Source organism: Xyrauchen texanus, chromosome 10, assembly GCF_025860055.1.
Source record: "Xyrauchen texanus isolate HMW12.3.18 chromosome 10, RBS_HiC_50CHRs, whole genome shotgun sequence".
In the NCBI taxonomy this organism is placed as follows: domain Eukaryota; kingdom Metazoa; phylum Chordata; class Actinopteri; order Cypriniformes; family Catostomidae; genus Xyrauchen; species Xyrauchen texanus.
In genome coordinates this window covers 41,424,385-41,450,637 of record NC_068285.1, presented here as the reverse complement: position 1 = coordinate 41,450,637, position 26,253 = coordinate 41,424,385, and the positions used below count along the sequence as shown (strand labels likewise).

At 42.8% G+C, this 26,253-nt stretch overlaps 1 protein-coding gene across 1 annotated transcript in view; it reads right to left on the bottom strand.

Annotated features, from left to right (window-relative positions):
- Window positions 1-2,378: 2,378 nt before the first annotated feature.
- LOC127650735 (zinc finger protein ZFPM2-like) overlaps window positions 2,379-26,253 on the bottom strand; it is a 69,435-nt gene continuing 45,560 nt past the window's right edge. The window contains exons 6-8 of the mRNA XM_052136343.1: window positions 7,828-8,028; window positions 6,911-7,135; window positions 2,379-6,147 (exon numbers count right to left, since the gene is read on the bottom strand). Of these exons, the coding sequence (XP_051992303.1) occupies window positions 3,809-6,147; window positions 6,911-7,135; window positions 7,828-8,028 (2,765 nt within the window). The 3' untranslated portion in view covers window positions 2,379-3,808. The remainder of the gene's footprint in view (window positions 6,148-6,910; window positions 7,136-7,827; window positions 8,029-26,253) is intronic.

The window sequence follows — 26,253 nt, the reverse complement described above, 5'->3', positions numbered from 1 at the left end:
TTGTGATTGAATCACATCAATACTGAATTGTGTCAACATATTTATAATGAACAGTCTATTTTATAAACAGCTACTGTCATCATCCAACAAATTTAGCTAACAGCTATTGATAAAGCAGGCTAGCTAGCTAACGGCGACATAAGCTATCATATAAATGCAGTCAATGTATCATGTAAAGAAAAGTGACTTCAATCTACAGTCTCACATAGTCAGAACTATATCCACACTTAGTTTTAGCCCTTTTCCAGCACTGGAGTCAAATATAATATACAGTCTCAAAGTTTATAGTAAATCAATCATAAGTGTGTAATATTAATTATGCTACCTCCTCTTTCAGTGTGATGTCGGTAAATTACGTTCAGACTCTTTGTATGTTACATCATTGTTTTGATGCTCGCTCGCGTCCCTATGGAGTGTCCACGAGCACGAGCAACATGTAGCTGCTGCAGTTCACTTAAAGGCCACAAGTGTCATTAATAACAAGTAATTCTGAATCTTACATACTGCACATTTAATGACTGTTGTTGACTACGAATTTAGCGACAATATAATAGAGGGTACATGTATTATAATTTAAGGCACCGCAATAGAAAAATAATTATTTTCTCATTTGATGTGGCATTAAATCTTGTCATGTTGTGTTGTCATGTACAGTAAAGTCCATCTGCCTCCACCAACATGGAATGGAAATAAATGATGTTGTTTTACTGAAGATCATGTGTCTGATTATACATTATAGATGTTCATGATCTCAAGGGAAAAGTAACTCATCTCTTCCTTGTTAATAAGAAGCTGTAAAAGGTCCCTATTGAAATGCATAACAGAAATGTTATTTAAAGATGGACCATGTACAGCTTCTGATAGAGTTGAATCACCTGACCACCAGCTAAAGGAGGGCAATGTGGGTGACTCTAAATGACAGCTTGTCTCATTTATATTTCAGATACTAAAGAGAGTACAATGAACAAGTCTGATGACACACTGGACCGCAGCAGGTCTATTCGCTATTGATTAGTCCAACATTTTAATGCAAATCTGCTTTTTTTCTCTGCTGTTTATGTTCACTTTAGACATCACTCTCTGTGTGTTTACATGAATATCTAACCAAGATGAGCATTTTGGCGTAATTTTAAATGTATTTGACCATTTAGGAGAGCATTATGCGAGTGTTTTCGTAACACGTGCATATTCAGCACACACACATATGCCACCTGTCAATCAAACAGGCCACAGCAGTTGCTAGATCACTAGCGAATTAGAAACATTTCGTGCTCTGGATTATTTTCAACAGCAGAATAAGAATATTAACTTTGTAATAAGTGACACAGGCCTAGCCGATCACAAATATTTCTTTTTTTTGTTATTGATGTTTTAATCAGTCTGCTTGTCCGGTCAGGCAAGTCAAATTCTCTTTCACTTGCCCCTTCAAAAATCCACTTGTCCCAGACAAGTGCTGATGTTGAGCCCTGGGTAACAGATTTTGGTAACCTGTAATATCAATATAATTTATTATTCCACTGTCAGCACTAGTGTACCTGCTTTTCCTAGACAGATATATTAGTGATATATCACAAGAGTACATATGGTGAGTAAACGTAAGACGAAGAACAAAGGCAATAACACAACTATTATAAATTAATGTATTTCGTGCACAAAAGATAAAAAAAACGGAATAATAAAAGTAATTAAGAACACTAATCTTAAAAGTAAAACACAATGGTATATGATTGCTTGTCGTAGCATGCGTCTTTAAGAAATCTGTTCACATTGAACAGCCCCACCGTCACAAAAAATACAAAAATAAATAACTTGATGAACGCATAGATGATAACTTAAGATTTACGTATGATTTGTTGGCTGAGTGGTAACATTTTTGTATTGATTATAAGAAATTCAGGGTTCTAATCCACTATAATTAAACTATATATTTTAATAAACCAAAACTGCAGCTGTAAGACAGTGTATGTCAGGACAGGAGTGGGAATACAGAAGCTTATTACAAAAGAAAATCAGTGTTACTTGTTACTTTATCTAACTGAAACAATAAAAAGATTAAAAAAATAAGTGGAAAGATGTTACAACTTTTTTAATAAGAAAAGATATACTCAATATATGCACCACTGCTATTTGCGATTGCTTTTTTTGTTTCTCATTAAGTTGGGTAGGACTAATGTTTCCATGTTTTCAAATTGTAACTAACACAAGATGGCGCTGGTGTTTTGCGCTGCACAGGCGGTAGGTACTCATCCAAATTCTCCTGAAAAATGCAGCTTTGTTTGTTCAGATATTCTGTTTGTCATGAAATAGGTTAAAAGTGTACATTAATACATGACTTTATGATATATAACAAATTCATTACCAAACTTCTTGTCCTGAGATAAACTTTTTTAATTTTTATGCCACATAAAATAACATTTCCAACATTACTGGAATTTCATTCCATACAGGTACATGCATAGCAACACATTTTGACGACATTTTATTTTTTTCATGGGATTTTGTGTTTCTGTTTACAATGAGTCATCCATTACCGAGTGTAAACCCTTATCTTTTGTGTTTAAGACTTTAGTAAACACTTCACACAGACAGCTTCTGGGGTCCTAGTAAAAAATTTTACCCTTTTGAAATACTATATTATGTTAATAATATATAATAATGTTTCATCTTTTAAAAAGTATTGCATTTGAAGCCAAACATAAAATAAACAATAACGAATCAACAAACACACATACAGGTTACCTTTTTAACAAGAGTTCTGCATTAACGAGAATAAACAGATTTAAGCATGAACAAACACCAAGGACAAATCTGACATGTTTTAACAATTATTAATTAAAAAAACTTGATTGCCAGTATTTAAGGATATGTTGAAACATTAGTCAAGGCCGAGATTGCTCCACCATACATTTTTTGTTTTTCATTATTTTCTCTGTAAATTCTAAATGAGACATTAGAGAAAATGTTTGTAAACTTTTTCCATTTCAAATCTGCATTTCTTAAGAGCTAAAACTATTATTAAATAAATAAATCCATAAAAAACACCAAAAGTATGAACACAATACTTTGCAACAAATATCTTCAAAGTTTCTATTAAATGAGTGTAGGATAAACCTCCTGATATGATTGTCCTCCTGCTGCTGTGTAAACCAGCACAGAATTAAAAAAATGACCCATACAGAGAAACTGTTGCTTGTGGAAAGTCTAATATGAACAGTTCAAGGCTTTTGTCCACTTTGAAAGATGGTGCGATTGGTCACTTTTGACAAATGTAAGAGATTACCACAAGTGTCCTTCACAAGCAAATCGATTCAGATGTCAAAACAAGTATGTATTATCACTGGTGGTGATGTGTTAAGGCCGAAACGTACTGTACACAAGTACCTGAACACATTGCATTCTCAAAATGTCCACTAGGGGCGCTATAGCGGACATTAGTGGGAACTGTCCGCTTATACAGTAAGTTTTCTCTTTCAAGCCAACTACTGTTATTGCAGAGCAACAGTTGAAGAGAATACCTGTATGCAAGTAATTTAAGGTTCATATATTTCTAAAAATGTACCTGAACAACACATCTAGTTTAATGGTTCTGACTTTTGAATGTAACTCTATCGGCACCATGAGTCTTTAGATTTGTTACCGCCACAGTACATTATGTATGTTCAGCTGGACCGTTGGCCAGAACATTCGCCCCTGCGTTCATGTACTTGCATAAAGAATGTTTCGGGCTTTAGAAATAACCTCACTTGGTTTACAGCACTACTTTTTCTACAAGTGTGGATCGGCATATTTAAGACAAGGGGCGATGGCACTATTTTACATGCTCTGTTGTGTGAGATGAGCAGTAAAACTTCTTGTGTGTTATAAAGTTTGACAGGTTGTTGAATTGGATGTCACAGGGCCGGCAGTACTTTACATTGCCAGTGGTGGCAATGGACCCATTCAACACTCTCTTGAAACTGGTTGAGACCTCCTCAGTCTTTACAGATTGCAACAGAGTTGTGCTCACTTTACAGTTGACGGTGCTGTCTGTGTGAACATCTGGTGTACAGGAACTGTGGTGTTTATTTCCTGCATCATCTACCTTGTCCTCAAGATCAAGGCTGTCATTTAAGGGTAAAGTCTTGTCCTGGTTCTCGTGGTCCTCTGTGCTGAGATGGCTACCATCCGGCATCGGCTGGTCTTTCTCACCCTCACTGCCCTCGTTTGGACTTTGCCTACATTCGCTCTGCTTGACCAGCATCCCGGTAGCATAATCTGTGGGTTTGATTTCATAGTAAGGCCAGATTTGCTCATCTGGTCTTATATTCTTAGCAGAACTTGGGTAAAACCCAGAAGACTGAAAGGCAATCCTCAGTTCCTCTTTTACTGGGATCAAGTGGTCTTCACTGGAAACTCGAATATCAGATGTTGACACTGCATTTAGGTGCTCAATTTTTGCATGCTGTGCTGGGGACTCGAAGATGGCATTCTCTAAGAGGTTGCCAGAATTTATTGGGGATTCTTTTTTGATGCTCAGACATACTTTGTTCTCAGAAGACTTATCTTGCAAAACAGTGCCTGGGCAGAAGTTCTGTTTGTGCATAAGATAGTCCTCAACTTTGTTGAAGCATATCTTGCACACGGCACACTCGTGATAATCCATAAGTCCTTTAGGGGAAAGAGGAGTTTTACCCAACTGTGGCATGCATTTCTTACTGAGATCGATAGGCGCATTACCTTCCTCCTTGGATATTGTATTACATTTTGACGAAAGAGCCGATTTTGAAACCGTCAATGAAGCCTCTGGATATTTGGGTACCAAGCCTTGGATCATGTTGTATCTCTGATGTTCCCGGAAGCTCTCCATTGCATCCTTTGACATGTATGGACCACCTATAGTGTGAAAACCAAGAAACGATGGCATACCCATATGTGGCATTTGTTCTTGATCAGAAGTTAGCTCATATGCCTTTCTTCTTTTCCGTGGGCGAACTGACTTCTGATTGGCTTGTCCTTTATTGTTGTTTGCACGTTTTAAATGAGGATCATGGCGGGTGGCACAGTAATATTGCTTATGCACCATAAAGTTCTCGTGATGGCTGAAGGTGATCTTGCAGGCCTCACATGTTGTCTGGCTGGGGCCAATATCAGTTTCAGTGGGTGGCATTTTGGGGCTTTGTAAATCCAACTGTGTGCCATTTGGCCTCTCTTGTGCACCAGAGGGAGTTGATGCTTTTTTAACCTGCACAGAGAGTTCATCTGAGACTTTTCCAGCTGCAATTGGATTACAAGTGGTAGATTCATGACATTTAACCTCAGAGGGATGACCAGCATTCAGCATAACAGCCAAACTGCCTCCAACCTTTGGACTGACAGTGCCTGCTGGTTTATCCAGAAGTCCAGGGAAGTCATGTGGCTTGGGTGTGTGCTCCCAGCGACTGCTGCAGTAATGCTTCTTGTGCACCAAATAATTATCAAGATTATTGAAGGTGATGTTGCATTCAAAGCACGTTGCGCCTTTTGGCACAAGTGTGCTGTACATGACTGGAGGGTAAGAATTCCTTCCTTGACGTAACCTGCGATGGACCAACTCTGACATCTTGGCCAGTATCTCAGATGCCTGCGGCCCCACGGTAATATCCTGTGAGAATGGGATATGTGGCATTAAGGGGGCAATGGGAAAGGCAGGAGGCAGGTGGTGCTGAATAGGTGACGAAGCCAAACGGGGGCTAGAAGGTTCTGACTTAACTCTGGAAAATGAAACACTAGCCTTGGTTCCTGAGTTGCCTTCACCCTTAGTGGATGTCTGCCCACTTTCTGTGCTTTCCACCTCTGAGATTTGACCGATCTCACATTGTACTGTGCTTTCCTGAAGGTCTTTCATGCTTAAATTAGCTCGAACTTGTTGAGAGCTTCCTGCAATGCTATGAGAGTTATCAAGCTTGTCTTTGATTTGTTTGTTGCCTGTACTGCTATGTCCATGTAGTTCCTGGTGTTTGGCCATTCCTTTGGGGGTTTGGAAAGTAAAGTGGCAGTGACTGCATCTGAGGCCGGTTTGCGACAGGTGGGAGAGGATGTGGTGTTGCAGTACAATAAGTGTTTCAGCTGTGTAGTCGCAAATTGTGCATTTCAATTGGCTTCCAGTGGTTGTCTCTTCTGATTTAAGACCTTTAAAAGACACAAGGAAAACAGAAGTGTTGTTAATAAATTAAAAGAAACAATGCTGCTGCCATGCATTTATTTTTTTGCATGACAGTAGCTTAGCGGTTTTTAAAACATAATAGCTTTTCCAGTAACAAGCTGCTTTTCCAAAAAGTAGTGGTATAACATGACAACACAACATTGTGGTTGTTTATATCACATTGTTTTTGCACAGACTTACAATTGAACATGCAGACAATCATCAAAAATGCTTTCCTTGAATATTCTTCTCTCTAAAGTAGCATTGGGATGTCTGAATCATTTCAATTTGGTTAGTTTGGACGGTTTTAGCAAATCAGTTTGTTTAGTCAGCAGTGTTTAAAATCTTTACACATCATTTTGCTTGTGTTTAAAAAAATTTTTTTTTAGATACTGCTGTTTATAATTATGTTTTTCAGTGTTTTTCAGTTTTAGTAGATGCATTTAGGGTGAATTTATGTTTTAAATTTTATACTGTCACCCTAATTAAGATCTCTGTTTTGTTTTTAAATAATTGTAAAATAAATAAATATAACATACAGACTTTTTTTTAATCTGGTTGTTACCTTAAAATAAAAATACATACATACATACATAAATAAACAGCTTCAATGTAGCTAGCTACTTCTGTTGATAGCTTATACTGTGTCTAATAACATTTTAAAAAGGCTAGATTCTCAGTTTCTTAATTGTTCTTAGGTTTTTGCTTGTTTATGTTATATGATGAAGAATGTATTGTTGGTTTACTCACTGTTATGTGTGGATAAGTGTATTTCAAAGGCATGCAAGCCTGTGAAGCTCATATTGCATTGAGGGTATGTGCAACTGTGGAGCAGTTGATGGCTGATATTGGTGTTTTTCTCAGCCGTTATCACAGGGTCCCTTTGCCGCCCACTGCAGTAATGCATTAGGTGGGCCTGGAGGTTCCTTTCACTCCAAAACCACATGCCACACGCCTTGCAGGGGAAGATGTCTTCTAAAGAGACAGAAATGAACGCAAGCATAACCATACTGAAATATCAGTTATGTTTAAGTTAAATATAAGGCAACATTTAAAGGTAAAAAGTAAGATGAACTGGGGTCCAAAAGTCTGAGATCACTCTAGTGTTTATAAATTACATTTTAAAAAAATTTGCTTTATTTACAGATTCAAGTGGGAATTGAATTCCCAGATTTTCAATGAGGTCTCAGAATTTTGGATTCCACTGCATGTTCAAAAGTTGTATTCAATATGATGTGTAAAGCTTAATACTTCAAAAATGTGTCTTGCTTTTCTGCACTTCCAAACACAGAATGATAATCAAAAAGGAAAGATGATAAAAATTAGGCTCAAGGGTGCCTCAGTCCCAGATGAATTCTGTGGTACAATTTACCTCTGTTTGTGATTGCACAGTAATGGGATGAACCATATAACCCGACCCTACAGACCCCATCAAAGCAAATGTGCTGTTGTTCGCATCTTGTTAACTGTGATTAGAGAATGGAAGAGGGTGAATATCTAATTTGTGCAGAAAACTGAAGGCCGGCTACGACCCTTGGTAATTCTCTTATCCATGGCAAACATGCACATTTGAGCTGCGATGACTCTTTGACATGGATTTCCATTTTTAAGCAAGCACATTAATCAGTGCATCCACTAAGGCCGTGGCGTGATAAAGCGGCACTCACTGTTGATGCTGGGAAGAATGGACGCCATGGCTGCTCGCCGAGGAAGGAGTTGGATGGAGTCCAGCTGTTGGGCCGAAAACATCCCCTGACTGTACAGAGTTTGGGATGCTGTTTGAAGATGAGACTGCAAATCCACCACACAGGCTGCAAGTTCTTCTCCCTCAAATATATTTTTTGTTGTGGAGCACCACACTTGTCCATCTGTAAGAGATAGTGGTAAACATTTGGGTTTAAGTCAGCATTTAACTGTTTATATGCATTTGTTCATTGCAATCTGGTGTTCCACATAGGTCGGGATAGGACAACTGTACTTTTTATCCTTCAAAAGTAATATTTTACTCTTTTGTGTGCTTGCCTCTAGCATGCACAGTAATCACATATATATATTACAGAGACCTCTCTGAAAGAGTGCCTGATCTGCAAAGCATCATGTTGCATTTTACATTTACCAGACGCTTTTATCCAAAGCAACTTACAGTGCTTTCCGTATTTTATCAGTAGGAATCAAACCCATGACACTGGCATTACTAGCGCCATGCTCTACCAGATGAGCAACAGAAACCCCTTTGATCATATATGTGAACAAACATCTGAAAAAGTACAGATTCACATATGATCTAAATCATATATGCAGCAGGCTCCCACACTTGGGGAAAAATGCTCCCACACATGGGGTAAAAGGCTCCCACACATGGAGTAAAAGGCTCCCACTCTTGGGAAAAATGCTCCCACACATGGGGTAAAAGGCTCCCACACATGGGGAAAAATGCTCCCACACATGGGGTAAAAGGCTCCCACACATGGAGTAAAAGGCTCCCACTCTTGGGAAAAATGGCTCACGCACTTGGAAAAAATGGCTCCCGCACTTGGGGTAAAAGGCTCCCGAACTTGGGGCAAAAGGCTCCCGCACTTGGGGCAAAAGGCTCCCACACATGGGGTAAAAGGCTCCCACACATGGGGTAAAAGGCTCACGCACTTGGGAAAAATGGCTCACGCACTTGGGCTAAAAGGCTCCCGCACTTGGGGCAAAAGGCTCCCGCACTTGGGGCAAAAGGCTCTAGCACTTGGGGCAAAAGTCTCCCTAAACACTTAGAATTCTGCATAGTGGTATACAAACATAATAAGTGCTCACTCTTTGAACCCACACAGAGCTCACAGTCCTACCAACATATGTGTGCAATTCTTTGTGATAACAATAGACATGATACGCCAGCTCTAAATAGTAGAATTAGGACATGGACTAATTGGGGAGTTGGACAACGAGGATGAAGTGGAATTGCGTGGTAGTTAAAACCGCAATTGCTGGTAGATAGAGGTTTGTCGTGTCACGCAATACGCAGCACTTTCATTTTGAAGTATTTGGATATTGCGCAAGTGTTGTCTTACAACTGCCGTGTATAGTAAAAAAGCCAAAATACACATATATTTCAGGTTCATGTTTTGATTTTCACCATCGGCTGTGGTAGCAAAGAGTCTCATCTAATTTAAATGTGGTGGTCTATTACTGCTGTGGTGATTGAAAGCCATTTCATTGCATGATAGGCTGCACTCAAACTTGCAGTTTGCTGCAGTATCGATATGGGCACAGCTGAATCGATACGCGCATCGGCAAGGAGCACATGACGATATATCGCCCAATGGATATTTTGAACACAGCTCTGTATGTATGTATATATAATACTAATATTAATAACATTGACAAATATGTTTTCAAAACTTTATGATTTTTTTTATGAAAGTTGTGTTAACACATGTATTCAAGGAGCAAAGAACATATATGTTTTTATATTTTTCCTTTTGCAAAAAATACTTATTATATACATATAAGAAACAAATATGAACAGATTTCGTATGATACAGTCTATTGATACTAACGTCATACATGTCCTTTAAATTATATTTTTAAAGATTTTTTATTTTTATAATCTGAGACTATCTTATTTGTCAACAAACCTTGAAAAAATGACCAAAGAGACCATTGAAAAAGCTTTTTTTGAATTGCACATCAAAAATGTGATATCATGGAAGATCTGAAAGCTGCACAATGTTGCAATAAAAAACAAAAAAGTTTATATTTTTTTGACATTTCCCATATGAAAAAGATTAAATGAAAAACATCAAAACATCATATTTACTACTGTTATTGTTACTACTGTAAAACCATAATACATTCATATGAAATGTTTTACAAATGAAACTTTACATGTTAATTGACAGCAATGAATTGGTGGCTATGTTGGTACGTTTTTTAAAGGACAAATAATGATTGCATATAATGTGTAATTTATAGCTATTTTAACATTTGCAAAGTAAACCATTACATAAAGATGAACCCAAACCATGTAAAAGTGTTGTTTAACCTCTGTGAAATCTGCTCTTGTTTCTTACATAAGTTCTTGCAGTGACACAGATGTGTTTATTTTGATACAGTACACTGTGGCGAAACAATGACAGGTATAAATATAATGCACATGCATCTTTCCTCCCTCTCGTTTTTAAGCAAGAATCCAAACAAATACTTGGAGTTTATTTATCAGAGCTGAAAAGAAGTGCTGAAAAGGAAAGTTCCATGCAAAAGGGAATAACATTTTTTTCTGAGAAGCAACAGGCTTCAGAGTGCTCTATGAAGATTGAGCATTGCTTGAAGAATATTGCATAACTCATGTCTTTGCCACAAGGTGGCAATATATAGTTAATTCATCATTTTATTAAAGAAGTTAAGCAACAGAATATAGATAGATATTGATATAAAAGGATATATATATATGTATTGATATATCTGAAGAGACAAGGGATTTCGACCCTCACCCTTCACCTCACTTTTGAATGCTGACAATGGGTCAGTTATTTCATAATTAGCTCCCTGAAGTGTCAACACAGATTCATAATTCATCCCATTAGACTGGACTTTGGGTCAGTTTCAGATAGATATTCAAGGTAATAGGCTTTGTAATAATAATAATAAAAAGCACAAAGACTACAAATTAATATATTATTTATATTGTTTAATTTAATTAGTTAATTAAATATTATTGAATTGTGTGTGTCAGGGCTACATAACATGTAATCCTTAGCAAGACAAAAGGAGGCAAATAATTTATTTAAAAAAATTATAAAAATATAATTTTCATCTGTATCATTTCCAGCACAGAATACTAAATGCAAAACAGAATTTGAGATGCGCTGAATATGACACTGCCAGGAATTTTGATGACTTTCAAAAACTTTCAGATATTGTTTATAGACCAATAATAATAATAATAATAATAATAGTTATATATATATATATATTTTTTTTTTTTTATAGGACTTGCAATGTAATTAATGTACAGCCTTAACAAAAAATCACCATGGCAACCACAGTTTAATAGCCAAAATACCAGTTACTACAGTTATTGTTACTGTAATAAAACTGACAGATTTTTAGTATTAGCTTTGACTGTGTTTATAATCAAAGAAATATTCTAAAAACTTCTTACACTGCTGTTTTTTTTTTTTTTTTTTTTTTGCTCCATTTACTTCAGGAGGATCAATCATTGTTGAACTGGATAAATATAACAACTGATGTCTTTCAAATCATCATGGCTTTAATTGTACCTATAACTCATATTTAACAAACACATCTACAGTAATAATGCTGTGATCTTATGAGAACTCGTATGTACTCATTTACATTTATGCATTTGGCTTTTATTACAGGGACAATCCCCCCGGAGCAATCTGGAGTTAAGGGCCTTGCTCAAGGGCCCAACAGTGGCATCTTGGTGGTGCTGGGGCTTGAACCCCCAACCTTCCGGTCAGTAACCCTGAGCCTTAACCACTGAGCCACCACTGCCCGTACTCTTACGTTAAGTTTGGTTCTAGCACACGTACATTCTCTTACACTGAAACGTACAATATTGATGTATTGACAGCATGTAAACATCATCTTTTCACGAATTAACACCTATAGAAATGTACAAATGTTTTCGTGTACTGTTTGAATTAATAAATATTGAATAAGTCATAGAATTAATCAGTTCATAACATTATCCAAGACTAAACTTTAAAATATTGAAATGAATAAAATCTCAGTAATCACTTATTAAGCATTTTATTTTATTTTTGTTTGCCATGGGATACAAAAAGGAGTTTTCAGAATATGCCAAAAAAGAAATGCTTTCTGTGAAGAACAGATTCAGTCCTTTTATTCAACAATCTCTCTCCATCCACCGTCACACCCGCTGCAACCGTCAACCCGCGTTATTATAAAACTGACGCCTCAAGCATTACGACCAGCGGTTGAAATGGTTGAAGGAATGTTTGAGAGCACCAGAATCCTTATGGTACTTTATTCCCAATAACATCTTTAATAATGTAGGAGGCCTAAAATTCTTATTGAAATGTAGCTACAATATTACAAGATTGCCGCTAAAACTATCCAAATTTTATCAACAAGCTCTTTTGGCCTGGAAATTATGTCACTCTCACAACTTTTCTCCACACAAATCCATCTTATGGAATAATGAATGCATCACTAAAGGGAACAAGTCACTTTATTTACAGAATTGGATTGATAGAGATATTATTTTTGTATAAGACCTTTTTGACTGCAATAACCAATTTCTTAACTATGAATCCTTTCTCAGTGAGAAGGCATTCCCGATCATTTTCAAAGAATATAACTCAGTTGTTAAATCTACACCTAATGGAATATTAGAACTAATGAAAAGTTATAAAAAACAAAATGAAGTTACTGACCTTAAATTTACTCTTTATATAAACGGTATAGATATTATGAGTAGTAAATGTACTAATAAGCATATCAGAAAATGCTTTCTAAACTTAAAGAAAACAACTCCTCGTGGGAAATTTTTCTGGAATTCTCAATTCACAGAGATTAATTGGCATGTGTCGTGGCTTGTTCCTTTTAGATTTTGTATATCAAACAAGATTAGGGAATTACATCTGAAAATATTGCATAATATATATCCAACAAACCTATTTATCTCAAAGTTCACATCTATTGATAAAGATTGTAGTTTTTGTAAAACTGAATAAGAAACATTAACCCATCTTTTTTATGGCTGTTCATTTTGTTTAACTTTTGGGAAAATGTTGAAAATTATTTGGCATCTAAAATAACTCAAAAAATCACTCTTGATGGGAAACAAATTATTACCTTTTTTGATTGTAAAGACAGAAAGCTAAGTAATATTGTTAATACCTTTATTTTACTAGGTAAATTTCATATTCATAAAGCAAAATTTTCCAATTCTAAACCTTGTTTTAAATTATTTCAAATCGAAATTGAATTTTATTTCGAGTCTCTTAAAAAGGTAATGCTAACTATACTATCAATCGAAGTTTGTTATTTTATGTATTTATTTATTTTTAATTTTATATTCTATTGTTATTATTCATGCTATATTTCTTGTATCTTCTGTTTGTTATTGGATTATTTGTGATATAACAATTGTCTGTTATTATTATAATTTTTTTTTGAATCTTCAATAAAAAAAATATTTATTTTTTTAAAAATGACGACCAGTGGTTTTACGGCAGTGATGCTGAATGCTCACTGGCTCTCGCGACCGTTTGCGACATGCTGTATTCTGCGATGTATATGTTTGAATGAGATATGACAGCCCTGTTCTGGAGTGCATCAGGAGAAGATTTACAGCCATTAATTATTTAAATTCTACTCACAAAAAGCTGTTGTATGCCTTCAGCGCATCAACCTTTGAACTACTTATTTACTGAATTTTGCAATTTTTTGTTATAAATTATTATGATTCAATTTATTTTCCTTTTAAATGTTTTATATGCTTAATAAATGGTTATGGTTAGGTTTAGGAGTAGATGTGGGATTAGCGGATGTAAAATATAAATGGTAAATATAAATTAACATTGTAACAAAAATTATTACTATTCATTAATCTACTTATGTCTTTATATTGTTGAAATGCGGTTATGTTGAGGTAGGGTTAAGGGATCTAATATATCAATAAAACAATATATTTATAATCGATTCGCGTATTCAAGTATAGCTGTAATGGACTCGTCAGTATTTTAAGTTTCTAAAGCTGTAAATACGGGAAAATATTTACGTCTATAGATGCATTCAAACATCCATATTGTACGTTTTCATGTCTATCCAAACTTACAAACATGTACGTTTAAATGTTACAAATATTAACGTACATATAGCTACGTATATTAATGAAATCAAGCTGGAACTTCAACTCTACAGACCTACATTGAGGACTGCCATCTAACAGTGTTCAAAGAGACTTCACAACACAAAAACGTGAATTTCCCTCAAAAGCGCACAAGAAGACAGTGAGATACAGCAGCAGCGTGCGAGACAGCAGGGAGTTCACTTTTACTACTCCACTTCCATAAATCACATCACCGTATCCCACAGAGCATCAGTCATTCGGATCTGCTCCCCTGGGGGAAGCCCTTTACAGACCTTCAGTGTTCCCGGCCAGGCTGAGTTTCACCACCCCGGGTATCATCTCTCCACCATCTGCCCTGCACACCTGTGCCCCCATTGATCTACAGGCCCACGCACTACATCAAACACACACCAGAGGGGCATTGTGCCACTTCCTGTGAGGCAGGGCCAGTCATCTGGCTTGGCTGTGAAGTTATGTGGCGCTTTTGTATATTCATGAAGCCGTGAAGTCTGTTTCTTTTCCTCACAGAACACCACACCTCCAGCTTTCAGGTTGTAATTGAAGAGCAGTGGTACCTTGACAGATATGCCAAAAAAATCATCCCGCCGTTTTCCAATTTCTAAATATGAGCTTTGAGAAATCAATCGTCTTCCTGTCAGCTAGGCCATCGGTCCGCCAATGCTGGCTGATTTTACTGGCTGGGTGAACTAAGCTCCTTATGAGTGACAGGCCAAGACCTTTTCTATTTCTCCCTGTCAGTCTAGCAGATTCAATATGCCATCAAAATAACCTTGAAGAGGACAACGTTTGACCTCCACAGCTCTTTACAGATAGAGGAAATGAGTTGGATTGGGATGTCACCATTCACAAAATCTATCCACCAGTTTATCATTTATGGCTCCTATGAAACCCTTCTCTTCAATCAGAAATGAAAACTGGATGTTTTAATAATTATTATTTAAAGGAAAAGTGCAAGGTGTTTGTCCCTGAAAAAGTGGCTACCATGATGTGCTAGGAGTCACAAGAGTACACCACCAAGTCTCAATGATATTTTAGTCCCTATATGAGAGTTTTTTAAACTTTGGACAATTTAAGCATTGTGGACTTCTAGAAAGTAAAGTCTTGTAAAAGCAGTTTTCTCACACTAACATAACATTGTCTACTAACAATTTCATTATTTTCTAAAAGGCATGTAAATTCCCATCACAGTGTAATTTCCAGCATAGCTCAAATTCTGTTTCATGTTTAATAGAATTCTGTACTGGAAATGATGCTGATGTAAATTACATTTAAAATGTTTTTAGTTCCCCGTCTGTCGCTCTCTCCACGTTGTGTCGGAGAAGCGACACTAGGAGTCTCTCTTGAGCGCCGAATATGCCTCTGATCCATTGAAAAAAGGCCAATGAGAAGTTGGCAGTCAGTATTTGCATACCCCGCCCCCGGACATAAAGGCAAGGCAAATACTAGAGTGCATTCAGAAATTTTCTTTGGAGCCGATGGATGTACATGCTGTTCGCAGTGAAACACACCCGTTCCTGTATTCCTCTGATGCTACTGCATGCTGTTGGATTGAGGGCGCATTACAGCGGCGATTCTTCTCCTTGCACGGCAGTGCATATTGCCCCTGGGCGCTTCGACAGCGCAGTATAAAAAACTCAGACGAGTTTTAAAAGACTAATTTTCTTTAAAAGAGTGATTTTCTTTAAAAGAGCAATTTTCTCTAAAAGAGCAAAATACACAGCGGCGTTGAACGTCCTTTTCAGGACGCGTCTTTGTAAAGATGACTTTCCGCCCCTTTGTAGTTCCTGGATGCGGTAGAGTGCTCTCCGCTTCAGACGGCCACAGGCGCTGTCTCGTGTGTCTGGGTAGTGATCACACCGAGGCTGCGTTTGTGGATGGTTCATGTTCTCACTGCGAGAACATGACCATGACAACGTTGCGGTCGCGGCTCGCTTTCAACCGGAAGCAAGCCACTCCAGCCGCACCTCGCATTGCTCCTTCTTCCCACGGGATTGAGGACGGTGCGAGTGGCGCTGGAAGTGATTTGGGGATGGCAGAGGGCGCGGCTCCGTCGGGTACCCCCCCTCGGACCACACGCTCGTTGACTCCCGTCCATGCTCGAGGCAACAGCAGCTCGCCTCACAGCCAGCTTGCCTATCCTCTAGAGCTAGAAGTGGATGAGCTCGCCGCTGCATCGGAGAGCGCGGTGTCTGATGCGGATGACTCCCTTGGGCTGCCGCCTTCGGGCCAGCACGCCCAAGCCGAGGCTGACACTCAGATGTCCGACATGCTTTCCCGGGCCGCCGCCAGCGTGGGTTTGGACTGGCACCCCCCGTCCTCCCCACAGCCATCGCGGTTGGATGACTGGTTCCTAGGGTCCGGGCGCCGCTCACAGTCATGCCCCCCCGGTTCCGTTTTTCCCGGAAGTGCACGATGAGCTGACGTCGCTGTGGAGGGCACCGTTCACCACACGACATCACAAAGCCACACGCTCATCCGCTCTCGCTACCCTCGATGGTGGAGCGTCCCACGGGTACACGGCGATCCCCCCGGTGGATAGGGCTGTTGCGCTCCATCTATGCCCCGGAAACCCTACCACCTGGCGCGGTTGCCCTGTACTCCCTTCCAAGGCCTGTAGGACAACATCCTCGCTGACAGCGAAGGCCTACAGCGCCGCCGGAACTGCCGCTTCCGCCCTGCACGTCATGGCCCTCCTGCAAGTCCACCAGGCCAAGGCGCTCAAAGAACTGCACGTGGGTAGCCCTGATCCCGACGTGCTGCAGGATCTGCGCTCAGTGACCGACCTCGCCCTCAGAGCCACGAAGGTCACGGCGCAGTCACTCGGGCAGGCGATGGCCACCCTCGTGGTCCAGGAATGACACCAATGGCTGAACCTGGTCGAGATGCGCGAGACCGACAAGCTTCGCTTTCTCGACGCCCCAGTCTCCCAGTTCGGTCTCTTCGGCGACACCGTCGAGGACTTCACCCAGCAGTTCTCCGCGGTGAAGAAACAGACAGAAACAGAAATGCATCTTGACAAGCGTCCAACACCTAGATTGGTTCGCAGCGGTAGACCTGAAGGACGCGTACTTCCACGTCTCAATCTTGCCGCGACACCGACCTTTTCTACGGTTCGCGTTCGACGGCCGGGCGTTCCAGTACAAAGTCCTCCCCTTCGGCATGTCTCTGTCCCCTCGTGTCTTCACGAAAGTCGCAGAGGCAGCTCTTGCCCCGCTCCCGAGAAGCCGGCATCCGCATACTCAACTACCTCGACGACTGGCTCATATTGGCCCACTCCCGAGAGTTACTATGCGCTCACAGAGACCAGGTGCTCAGGCACCTCAGCCGCTTGGGGCTTCAGGTCAACCGAGAAAAGAGCAAGCTCACCCCGGTCCAGAGCATCTCCTTTCGAGGCATGGAGTTAGACTCAGTCTCAATGTCCGCACGTCTCACCAACGAGCGTGGCGCAGTCGGTGCTGAAATGCCTCGCCAAATTCAGGCCAGGCACAACGGTCCCTTTAAAACTCTTCCAGAGGCTCCTGGGGCATATAGCATCCTCCACCGCGACCACGCTGCTGGGGTTGATGCATATGAGACCGATTCAGCACTGGCTTCAGACTCGAGTCCCGAGAGGAGCATGGCGCCACGGCACGCACCGTGTGACGATCACCTACGCCTGCCAAAAAACACTACAACACTGGACAGACCTCTGCTTTCTACGGGCAGGAGTGCCCCTGCAGCAGGTGTCCCGACGCGTCCTGGTCACTACCGACGCCTCCAGATTGGGTTGGGGCGCCGTGTGCAAAGGGCACGCAGCCGCGGGCCGTTGGAGAGGGGCCCCGCTGCGCTGGCATATCAATTGCCTAGAGTTGTTGACTGTCTTCTTTGCCCTGCGGCGGTTTCTCCCGTTAATTCGAGACAAACACGTCCTAATCAGGTCAGACAGCACCACTGCGGTAGCGTACATAAATCGCCAAGGCGGCGTACGCTCCCACCACATGTCACGACTCGCCTGTCGTCTCCTCCTTTGGAGCCAGCGACTCCGGTCGCTGCGTGCCACTCACATCCCCGGCAAGCTCAATGTGGTAGCGGACGCACTGTCACGACAGAGCTTACCCAGTGGAGAGTGGAAGCTCCACCCCCAGTCGGTCCAGCTGATTTGGGAACGGTTCGGCAGAGCCCAGGTAGACCTGCTTGCCTCCCGAGAGACCTCCCATTGCCCGCTCTGGTACGGCCGAACAGAGGCTCCCCTTGGGACAGACGTGCTGGCGCACAGCTGGCCCACAGGGCTACGCAAGTATGCTTTTCCCCCAGTGAGCCTTCTTGCACAGGTGTTGTGCAAGGTCAGGGAGGACGAGGAACAAGTCACACTAGTGGCTCCCTACTGGCCCAACCGGGCCTGGTTCTCGGACCTCGTGCTCCTCGCGACAGCCCCTCCCTGGCGAATTCCCCTGAGGAAGGACCTTCTTTCTCAGGGGCAGGGCACGCTCTGGCATCCGCATCCAGACCTCTGGAAACTCCACGTCTGGTCCCTGGACGGGACGCGGAAGATCTAGCCGGTCTACCACCTACCATCGTAGACACGATCACCCAAGCCAGACCCCCTTCTACCAGGCAGCTTTACGCCCAGAAGTGCCGCCTGTTCGCAGATTGGTGTTCTTCCAGGGCCGAAGACCCACAGAGGTGCGCAGTTAGGTCAGTGCTCTTATTCCTGCAGGAGAGGCTGGAGGGGAGGCTGTCCCCTTCCACCCTAAAGGTGTATGTCGCTGCTATCGCGGCTCACCACAACGCAGTAGACGGTAAGTCTCTTGGTAAGCACGACTTAATCATCAGGTTCCTAAGAGGCACCCGGAGGTTAAATCCCTCCCGGCCAAGCCTGTTCCCCTCCTGGGACCTCTCTGTAGTCCTCGCGGGCCTCCAGAGACCTCCCTTCGAGCCGCTAGAATCAGTTGGACTCAGGGCCCTCTCCCTTAAGACGGCCCTGCTGATCGCGCTCCCTTCCATCAAGAGGGTCGGGGACCTGCAAGCGTTCTGTGTCAGCGACACTTGCCTGGAGTTCGGTCCGGCAGACACTCATGTGATCCTAAGACCGCGACCGGGCTATGTGCCCAAGGTTCCTACCACGCCCTCAAGAGACCAGGTAGTGAACCTGCAAGCACTGCCCCGGGAGGAGGCAGACCCAGCCCCTTCGTTGCTGTGTCCGGTACGTGCTTTGCGTACCTACCTGGACCGCATGCAGAGCTTTAGACGCTCTGAGCAGCTCTTGTATGCTTTGGGGGACAGTGGAAAGGAAACTCTGTCTCCAAACAGAGGCTTTCCCACTGGGTTGTAGATGCCATTTCATTGGCTTATCACACCCAGGCCGTGCCCCCACCCTTGCAGGTCCGAGCTCACTCGACAAGGAGTGTTGCATCCTCGTGGGCACTGGCTAAGGGTACCTCCCTGGCAGACATTTGTAGAGCAGCGGGTTGGGCGACACCCAACACCTTTGCGAGATACTACAATCTCAGGGTTGAGTCAGTTTCATCCCGTGATTTCTCAGATCCGAGCCAGTAGAACTCGGTAACACACTGATGGGCTGGCCGGGTGAATCGCTTGCGTATACGCCCTTTCCCTCGCTTGAGGTAAAACAGTGCGTCTTTTTTCCCAGGAGACTCCACTCAACGTGAATCCCTGGTTGATTCCTCCCTAGCCCTCATGGGTCCGCAGTTCGGCGGAGGAACTTGCCGACCCAATCCACTGTGGGTACTCAGATCTACCCTGTACTGGAATAGGTGCTCCACAGAGTAAGGGCCTCCTATGCGGACTCCCCCTGTGTGTATTTTCCGCGATACGGTCCCCTTACGAGCAGACCCGCGTTTTCCTTGGGTAAGTTTCGGCTGCCCCCCGGTCGCCGTGTAGCAACTCCACCCTCGCTGAGGCTGGATCTGCCACCGCGCCACTTCCACGTGTCGCCTAAGAACACATGTGACGTATTCACCACCATACCTCCCCAGTTGGGCAGGGGTGGTCTCCGCGGGTCTCCCCCCCCCCCCTGAAAATATGGGAAATTGGGTAAGACCCCCTTCCCTCAGTGCGTGTAAGTGCCCCGGCTGTCTATTGCTCTATGCAAGAAACATAGAGAGAAAAGAAGCCCAGCCAGGCTTGGCCCGTTCCCAGGTTGGCAAGCGTCGCCTTGTTCCCCTGCCTAGGGTAACCAAAAGGATCCCGACGACTTTTCTGGGGCATTGGGAAAGGGTGCGTGCCCTGGCACAGCTGGTCGTTTGGCACGTAACAAATACCTGCCCGCGCCTGTGTCAGCAGAACACGTACACGGCTCAGCGCATGGCGGATTTAAATTGGACCCCTAGTGTCGCTTCTCCGACACAACGTGGAGAGAGCGACAGACGGGGAACGTCTAGGTTATGGATGTAACCTCCGTTCCCTGATGGAGGGAACGAGACGTTGTGTCTTCCCGGCCACGTCGCTGAGCCGAACCGCTGTAGTGGCGGTTCGGCTCAGCGACCATTTCCGGCTCCTCAGAAAAATCCTGAATGAACTCTAGTATTTGCCTCGCCTTTATACCCGTCCGGGGGCAGGGTATGCAAATACTGACTGCCAACTTCTCATTGGCCTTTTTTCAATGGATCAGAGGCATATTCGGCGCTCAAGAGAGACCCCTAGTGTCACTTCTCCGACACAACGTCTCGTTCCCTCCATCAGGGAATGGAGGTTACATCCGTAACCTAGACGTTTTTTTTCACCCATTTTTATAATTCACATGGTGAAAATCTTAAAGGCATAGTTCACACAAAAATGACAATTCTCTCATCATTTACTCACCCTCATGCCATTCCAGATGTGTATGACTTTCTTTATTCTGCAGAACACAAATTAAGATTTTTAGAAGAATATTTCAGCTCTGTAGGTGAATGGGTGCCAACATTTTTATGCTCCAAAAATCACATGAAGGCAGCATAAAAGTAATCCATACGACTCTTTGATAAGTGTGGGTGAGAAACAGATCAATATTTAAGTCCTTTTTTGCTATAAATTCTTCTCCCTGCCCAGTAGGTGTCGATATGCATGAAGAATGCAAAAAACCAAAAACAAAAGAGGAAGAATGTTAAAGTTAAAGTGTAGACTGACTGAGCAGGGAGGAGAATTTATAGTAAAAAAGGACTTAAATATTGCTCTGTTTCTCACCCACACCTGTCATATCACTTCTGAAGACATGGATTAAACCAATGGAGTCTTATGGATTACATTTATTCTGCTTTAATGTACTTTTTAGACCTTCTGAGTTTTGGTCACCATTTACTTGCATTGTATGGACCTACAGAACTGAGATATTCTTCTAAAAATCTTAATTTGTGTTCTTTTAAAGAAAGAAAGTTATACACCTCTGGGATGGCATGAGGGTGAGTAAATGATGAGAGAATTTTCATTTTTGGGTGAACTGTCCCTTTAAGTCTGATCATTTGAAAAGTAAGCAAATTCTCTCCTCTACAAGCCGCATGATTTGATGCTTCATTCATGTCCATTGCACAATTGCTACGGGATAAGTTATCCATCAAGTTAAAAATCTAAATTATTTGCTACTTGCTGTGAGCTGCAGAGAGAGGGACATTTTAATTCTATTGAGCATTCGATTGGACGAAGCAAGCAAATTATCCAAGATTGCGGCATGGTATCACGCAGCGGCCACTCCGGATCCAAAATGGTGCAATTTTGTCACTTAGCCCAACTTTTACGGCACATGGACATCGGAGCAACCGGTTTTCGTGTCTACGATCGCCAGACACTGCTAAAATATAAGATTCATGCAACAACCAAGCTGCATGATGATCTGCAGGAGTTGCTACGCGAACTCGGCTTGCTGCGGAGGCCAGGCCTCCAGTCCTCGGCGTTGACTGATGCCGGTGGCCGGGGGAGGGGACATCGTAAGCGGTGTGCAAGGAAGCGAAAGCGTGGCAAGAGGGCGGGGGTCCATGCTAGGCTAAAAACAAACCCTAGCCGGCCAGGTCTCCTGTCTATCCTGCTCTCAAATGTTTGCTCCCTGGACAATAAACTGGACTACATCTGACTCCAGCAAACTACGCAGCATGAGCTTAGAGACTAGTGCATCTTTGTTTTCACTGAGAAGTGGCTCAGCGACAGAGTTCCGGATGCCGCCATTCAGCTAGACGGGCTCGCCTCATTTCGTGCTGCCAGAAATGCAGCTCCGTGCGGTAAGACTCACGGTGGTGGCTTGTGTGTTTACATCAACACGGAATGGTGCAAGAACTCTATGCTAGTCTCTAGTTACTGCTCATCGCTGGTGGAGCTTGTGACTGTTAGATGCAGACCTTTTTATTTACCACAGGAATTCACCACTGTTATTATAACCAGAGTTTACATCCCCCCCCCCCCCAGCGCTAATGCTAAGGAAGCGCTCTGTGAACTGTATGGGGTTTATTGTCACCGGAGATTTCAACCATGCAAATCTCAAGACAGTGCTCCCTAATTTCCATCAGTATGTGGACTTTGCAATGAGAGGGCCGAACATGCTTGATCTTTGTGGCAGGGCGGAGGGCGGGGCCGGGTCGTGATCCTACACACCCGGTCCCGTATTAGGCTAATTATGCCTCCGTGAGGTTTAAAGGTCGACTGCAGAGGGCTGTGCGGGAGAGAGAGATCGTTAGCGGACATGTCCGTCATGTGTGTTTGTGTTGTCTTTTAAGTTTTCCATTAAACTATGATTTATATCGTCAAGCCGGTTCTCGCCTCCTCCTTTCCATTCCTTTAACTATTTTACAATCTTGTTTACACAAACATCCCAGGCACGTAACGGGCGGAGCCCCACCCCCACCTCGGCTACTCACACCACATAGACCGCTCGTCAGATGCACAAAACCGCTCCAGAATTAGGTGAAAAGCTGGCCAGCAGTAGCATTCAGGACTGTTTTGGGTGTACTGACTGCTCTTTATGACTGTTTTGGGTGTACTTACTAGCACATGTTCAGGGAGGCTGCAACATATGGCGACTCTACTAACTTGGAGGAATACACAGCATCAGTGACCAGCTACATCAGCAAGTGCATTGATGATGTCACCTTCTCCAAGACCATGACCACACGCTCCAACCAGAAGCCGTGGATGACTGCGGAGGTGCGTGTGCTGCTGAGGACCCGCTGCCTTCAGAGCTGGCAAAAAGGTGGCCCTAAGAACAGCGAGGGTCAAAATCACTTCCAGGACAGCAGCGACACGCGGTGCATGTGGTAGGGCATCCAGGCCATCACCAACTACAGGACAACATCAGTTGCCTGTGACAAAGATGCCTCCCTTCCAGATGCGCTGAACAACTTCTATGCTTGGTTTGAAGCACAGAACGACGTGGTGGCGAGGAAGACCACCCCTCCTCCCAACAACCAGGTGCTCTGTCTTACCACGGCTGATGTGAGGAAAACTCTATGTAGTGTCAACCCACAGAAGGCTGCTGGACCAGACAACATTCCTGGCATTGTGGTCAGAGGATGTGCAGACCAGCTAGCAGATGTTTTTACCAACATCTTCAACATCTCTCTGAGCAGCACCATCGTTCCAACGTGCTTCAAGGCCACCACCATCGCCCCCATGCCAAAGAAGTCTTCAGTGTCCTGCCTCAATGACTACCGTCCTGTCGCACTCACACCCATCATCATGAAGTGCCCTCACCCACCTAGACAAAAAGGACTCATATGTTCGAATGCTGTTAATAGACTTCAGCTCAGCATTCAACACAATCATTCCTCAGCACCTGATTGGAAAGCTGAACCTGCTGGGCCTGAACACCTCCCTCTGCAACTGGATCCTGGACTTCCTGACTGGGAGACCTCAGTCAGTCCGGATCGGGAACAGCATCTCCACCACCACCACCACACTGAGCACTGGGGCCCCCCAGGGCTGTCTGCTCAGTCCACTGCTGTTCACTCTGCTGACTCACGACTGTGCCGCAATGTACAGCTCAAACCACATAGTCAAGTTCGCCAATGACAAGACCGTGGTGGGTCTCATCAGCAAGAACGACGAGTCAGCATACAGAGAGGAGGTGCAGTGGCTAACAGACTGGTGTAGAGCCAACAGCCTGTCTCTGAATGTGGACAAAACAAAAGAGATGGTTGTTGACTTTAGGAGAGCACAGAGTGACTGCTCTCCACTGAACATCGATGGCTCCTCTGTGGAGATCGTCAAGAGCACCAAATTCCTTGGTGTTCACCTGGCGGAGAACCTCACCTGGTCCCTCAACACCAGCTCTATTACCACTACATTCTATAGAGGGACTATTGAGAGCATCCTGAGCAGCTGCATCACTGCCTGGTTTGGGACTTGCACCATTTCAGACCGCAAAGCCCTGCAGAGGATAGTGAGGACAGCTGAGAAGATCATGGGGTCTCTCTTCCCTCCATCAAAGATATTTACAAAAAACACTGGATCCACAAAGCAACCAGCATTGTAGATGACCCAACACATCCCTCACACAAACTCCTTCACCCTCCTGCCGTCTGGCAAGAGGTACCGAAGCCTTCGGGCCCTCATGGCCAGACTGTGTAACAGCTTCTTCCCTCAAGCCATCAGACTCCTCAATACTCAGACACTGGACTGACACACACACACACACACACACACATGTCCTGAGTTGCACTTTAATTTTGTCACTTTATACCTGGTTGCTACCTCAATAACTGCTATGTGCATAGAACACTATTTCATAGTATGTTATGTTTACATTTGGCATTTTTAGAAACCGTCATCTTTTTGCACTACTGTGTACTGGTCGACGCTGCACTGTCTCTACACTGTATTGTACTGTCCCATACTTTTTGCACACGTTTGCACGTGCACTTTATATAGGCATGTTATTTAGTCTGTGTAGTCTCATGTGGTTCTGTTTTGTCCTATGTTGTTTTATGTTGCACCATGGTCCTGGAAGAACGTTGTCTCATTTCACTGTGTACTGAACTAACTGTATATGGTTGAGCGACAATAAAAACCATTTGACTTGTAGTGTGTAGTGCAACATCAGTCATCAATATTTTTAGTCCATTTTCCTGGAAGTACAATTTATCAACGTTTAGGACTACAATAGCAGATGGCTCCAAATGAAACACACATGGACTAAGAGCAACAAAACTTAAATTTAGTTTTATTGAAGTCTTTAATATTTACGGTTAGGGGTTTGTTAAAATACCTACCCCTAAGCGTGAGCAATAGTGATGCTTGCCTTAACAAACTCTACTACTAAAGAAAAGACAACTTCTCCAAGTTAAAGATTCTAACTCATTCTGAACCTCTAAAAAACAACACAGACATGCACAAATAAATGCGGCTAAATATGGGACAATTTGTTTGTCTCTGCAGCTCGGCAGGCCTGTGGAAGCCCCTTGAGATTGGTGTAATGAAAAGCAATGTCTCTCACTTAACACCGGCATCCAGACGCTCTCTCTGATAGAGGCCGTGGATGTTTATTAAATGATGGAATTTGGCTGTTTCTTGCGCAGAATGTTATCAGCCGGAGAACAATCATGCCCATGGTCGCACCCTCTCTGGCTCGCCCAGCTGCTCATTAGCCACAGCATATTTAATCCAGAAGTTCCTTATCAAACGTGACACCTGCATCTCCGAATGGCACTTTCACTGTTCATTGGCATGTATTTGGGTGAGCAGACTCTAAGGTGCTTTGTGGAGATTAAGAGAGAGAAAGTGAGCGAGAGAGAAAACGAGTACTTATTTTATCATTTAGTGGGTCTGGACCGTATCCAAGCAGTTTTTGTCTTGTTGTTGTAATTAGAAAGCCTTTTAAGCGATAACAGCTGCTGTTGAATATGAATATGGATAGAGGCACATCAGTTCTGCCTGAGATAGACTCCCCCCCTCCCCCCTCATCCTTTCTCATGTCCCTCCCCCTCACTTACTGTATTTCATACTGCAGTGATCTTATTAAAGACAGAGGAAAGTATAGCTAGAGTGTAGCTCAGTTATTTTTGTTTTTGATTGAAGTCATTCTTGACAGTCTCAGCGTTACAAATGAAACATTCAAATCACAGTCACGCTGACAGGCAGCAGTTCATTTACATACAAAAATAAATAATTAAGCTTTGTGACGGCACCTTAATAGCTGCACGCTACCCTGTCAGTGCTATACATTTCCCAGATGATGGCTTAACATTAAATTGAGATGTTCACAGCACATGTAAGCGTGGCATTTCAGATGTAAGCAAATAACTTACAAAATTGGAAACAGTCAACAGCAAGTACATAACAAGAT